The sequence below is a fragment of the Octodon degus genome, unplaced genomic scaffold (genome assembly GCF_000260255.1).
Source record: "Octodon degus isolate 3935 unplaced genomic scaffold, OctDeg1.0 scaffold00106, whole genome shotgun sequence".
Taxonomy (NCBI): domain Eukaryota; kingdom Metazoa; phylum Chordata; class Mammalia; order Rodentia; family Octodontidae; genus Octodon; species Octodon degus.
The window spans coordinates 3,776,618-3,779,879 of record NW_004524682.1 but is presented as its reverse complement, the minus strand read 5'-3'; the positions used below and the strand labels follow the sequence as shown (position 1 = coordinate 3,779,879).

Below are 3,262 nucleotides of genomic sequence, written 5' to 3'. Positions count from 1 at the left end.
ATGAGAGAGGTGGGGAGAGGAAGGGAGCTAATGATGTTTTTATGGCATAGAAATTCTGCTTCCGTAGACATCTCCTATATTAACCCAAAATTTTAGGGGTGTGGGCTTACAAGTTAATTATTAAGTATACTGGCACATCTGTGTATATATCATGTCATATATTGAAGTTAAATATATTTTCTCATTAAGCATTATTACCTTATGAAGATGTATTGTTAATCTCATGTAAAAAACATGCTAAATTTAAAGTTTCAATGGTATTGTCTTTAATGTCTTGAAATATAGTGTATTACAGTTAAAACGTTCATATTCACAAGGTAAACAATTCAGTAGAAATTCATTTTAAAGTTTTCTTTGATTTACTTGAACTTGGTTTGATATATCTGCACCTCTTTTGCTTGTTTTTTCACCCTCAAGGAATAGAATACATTAAATGCAACCACCAGAGAGCAGTTTATTTGTTCATGGCAGCTTTGCAAACAAACTGCAGTTTTGTTTCATTTCCTTGTCATTCATACAGAGATTACAAGACTAGTTTATGCGTCGACTGTGGCAGTTCTCAGAACAACTCGTGCCCTAGGTTAGGTAAGAGAATTGATTACTATAATTCATTTAGAAGGCAAACAGACTTTTGAAAATGAGAAGGGGATCTGAGCGTGACGGGCTGGAAGGAGAAGAGTGGAAAAAGGTGAACAGAACGGCTCAAGTTTCCATAATGTATGTACCAATTTCCCTCAATGTACTGAAAACATATAATAAAAGTGTTTTTAGAAAAAAAACCTAATCATACAAGCATTTTCTGCTGGAAACCAAACTATGCTTTCCATTTATGTTAATATGTTAATATTTTATGGAGAAATTATCTGCATAAATGGGTGTGGTGACACATACTTGTCATCCCAGTACGTAGGAGGCTGAGCCGAGGGAATTGCTATGATGTCAAGGTCAACCTGAACTACATAACCGAGAAAAAAGGAACAAAATTGTATGTGGAGATATGGTACAGAATATATATTTTATTTCTGACTAAGTGTAAGATTTTTTTGGAAAGGACCTCACTGATGCTTTTTCATGCTGAACATAATGGGCAAATTCCAGTGACCTCATCATCATTCCTGTTCTTGATATTCAAAAGGATGTAACTATCATTCACTTACATTTCCACTTAAAGAAGGAAAATTGCTTCTTTTCTGGAGCACTTGCAGTTTTTCTCTAAAAAACAAAAAGCAGAAAATCTTTTTAGCAAATGAGGAGGAGTGTACCATACACAACCTTTCATTTGCTGCCAGCAAGTAGCCATAAATCATACACATTCACACCATCTGAATCAATAAAGCTGGGTAAGAGCAGTTAAGCGTTTAGCTTTTGAACACCAAAGCCTTCCAGTGGGAAATTATAAATACAAAGGAACACACCTGAAAATAGAATGGTAGAACTGGAGAGCATCTGAGACTGTTCAGTGTTTTCCAAAGAGAATAGCAGACCCGAAGGGCATGCCGTAAGCCTGTAAACATCTTATCCTTCTTGGTATCACAGAAAAAACTTGCGGAACTGTCTCCAAAGATAGACAAGCTCTGGAAATGAGTAGTGAGTACAAAGCCTGAAATGAACCATATGCAACCACTTATTTTCAGCAAAACTAAATATTAGCACATGGAAAGAGGAGGCATGCTCAATGTTGGCTTTGCCAAATATGTATTTTCACAGCTGTCTTCTTTCCATAAGACATCCTATGGGATTCATTTTCTTAAGACCTCATTTGGGGATTGTTTTTCTGACCTATCACTTTCCTGTGTATGATTACAAAGAATATATGGATTACTTAAGAACCTAAGTAAGAACTTCTGAATTCTCAATTATGTGTCTTTTCCACTATATTTAAATCTCAAATTTTTAAAATACAAATCTAGGTGTCAAGAAGCACCTGAAAAAAAAAATCACTTGAATTTTTAAATGTGTGAATATATACCACTTCTTTATATATAAAATGTATAAATTATATAATACATAATGTATATAAATGTTCTTTGCATTATAACTATATTTATTAAATATATATATGATACATATATACATAGACTATCTATACATATACTTGAACAGAAAAATTGAGGGCTGTACTAATGAAACTAAATTGTATATTCAGGTTTTATGTAATCAGTTTAATAATGAGAATTACAGGTAAAAGTCTGCATTGAGAATATAGTAGCAAGTGCTGTCACATGTGGGGTGTAGTTGTACGGTCAATGCTAAGCTCTCTTAAGACTTTCAAGGGGTGGATGTGTTTGCAAATCCTCGATGGGAGATTTACTTTTATAATGGTCATGGCAGCTCCCACCTGTCATCTCAGAGCTCAGAGAGACTGCGAGGCTGAAGCAGGACAATCAAAAATTTAAGTCCAGCCTGAGCAACTGAGTACTCAGTGAGGTGAAAATAAATGAATGAATGAATTAAATACAAAAAGGTCTGGGGAGTGTATGTTTCATGACGGGGATGCTGGTTTAAGTCCTACCCATGACGTCTGGGGCTCAGTGACATTGCCCTGGGTTCAATCCTCAGCACTCCTGAAAATAAAGGAATGAATAAATAAATAAAACAGGTCATTATTATATTGAAAATAAACAAAATGCTACATTATTTGAAAAATTCATTGTGCGTTATCAAATCCATAATGTTAAAGATGATGATATACATAGATCATTTGGTTATTTATAATTTTTGTGTTTTATTTAATAGATATTTGATTTCTAATATTTTTTTAAATATCAGATTTTTATGCTGAGCAATGGGAAGAGAGTTCAAAAATGAGAATTCAAAGATGGCCTCTCAGGATCACTGCATTTTTTGATACCAATGACAAGTACCCTTTTTGTGGTAAGTTGTTAACATTTTTAACAGATTAATAGTTAATTATATGACTATTTATGCTTCCTCTAAAATGCCCTTTAAGTACCCTTTCAAATTTCACACTCTATACAGAGCCATATGTAGAAATTCAACTACAGAGTTAAATTTTTAGGTGAAATGAATAGGTGTTTATGTAATAAACATAAACAAGGAACTTTAAGAAACAGGAAACATAATCAATCAAGACATCACAAATTTCATTACTATCGTTTCATTCCTAGAGGTATTTCAGCCTATAATATAAAAAGATACCACCTTCTTTACTTTTCTCATGTGTGGGACAAAATGAGAATGAGAATGAGAATAATATAAAAAGATACCACCTTCTTTACTTTTCTCATGTGTGGGACAAAAT

At 33.5% G+C, this 3,262-nt stretch overlaps 1 protein-coding gene across 1 annotated transcript in view; it reads left to right on the top strand.

The window, feature by feature from the left end:
• Nucleotides 1-3,262, top strand: part of Lipi (lipase I) — a 58,142-nt gene that overhangs the window by 25,654 nt on the left and 29,226 nt on the right. The window contains exons 8-9 of the mRNA XM_023724124.1: nt 418-585; nt 2,770-2,874. Coding sequence (XP_023579892.1) covers nt 418-585; nt 2,770-2,874 — 273 coding nt within the window. The remainder of the gene's footprint in view (nt 1-417; nt 586-2,769; nt 2,875-3,262) is intronic.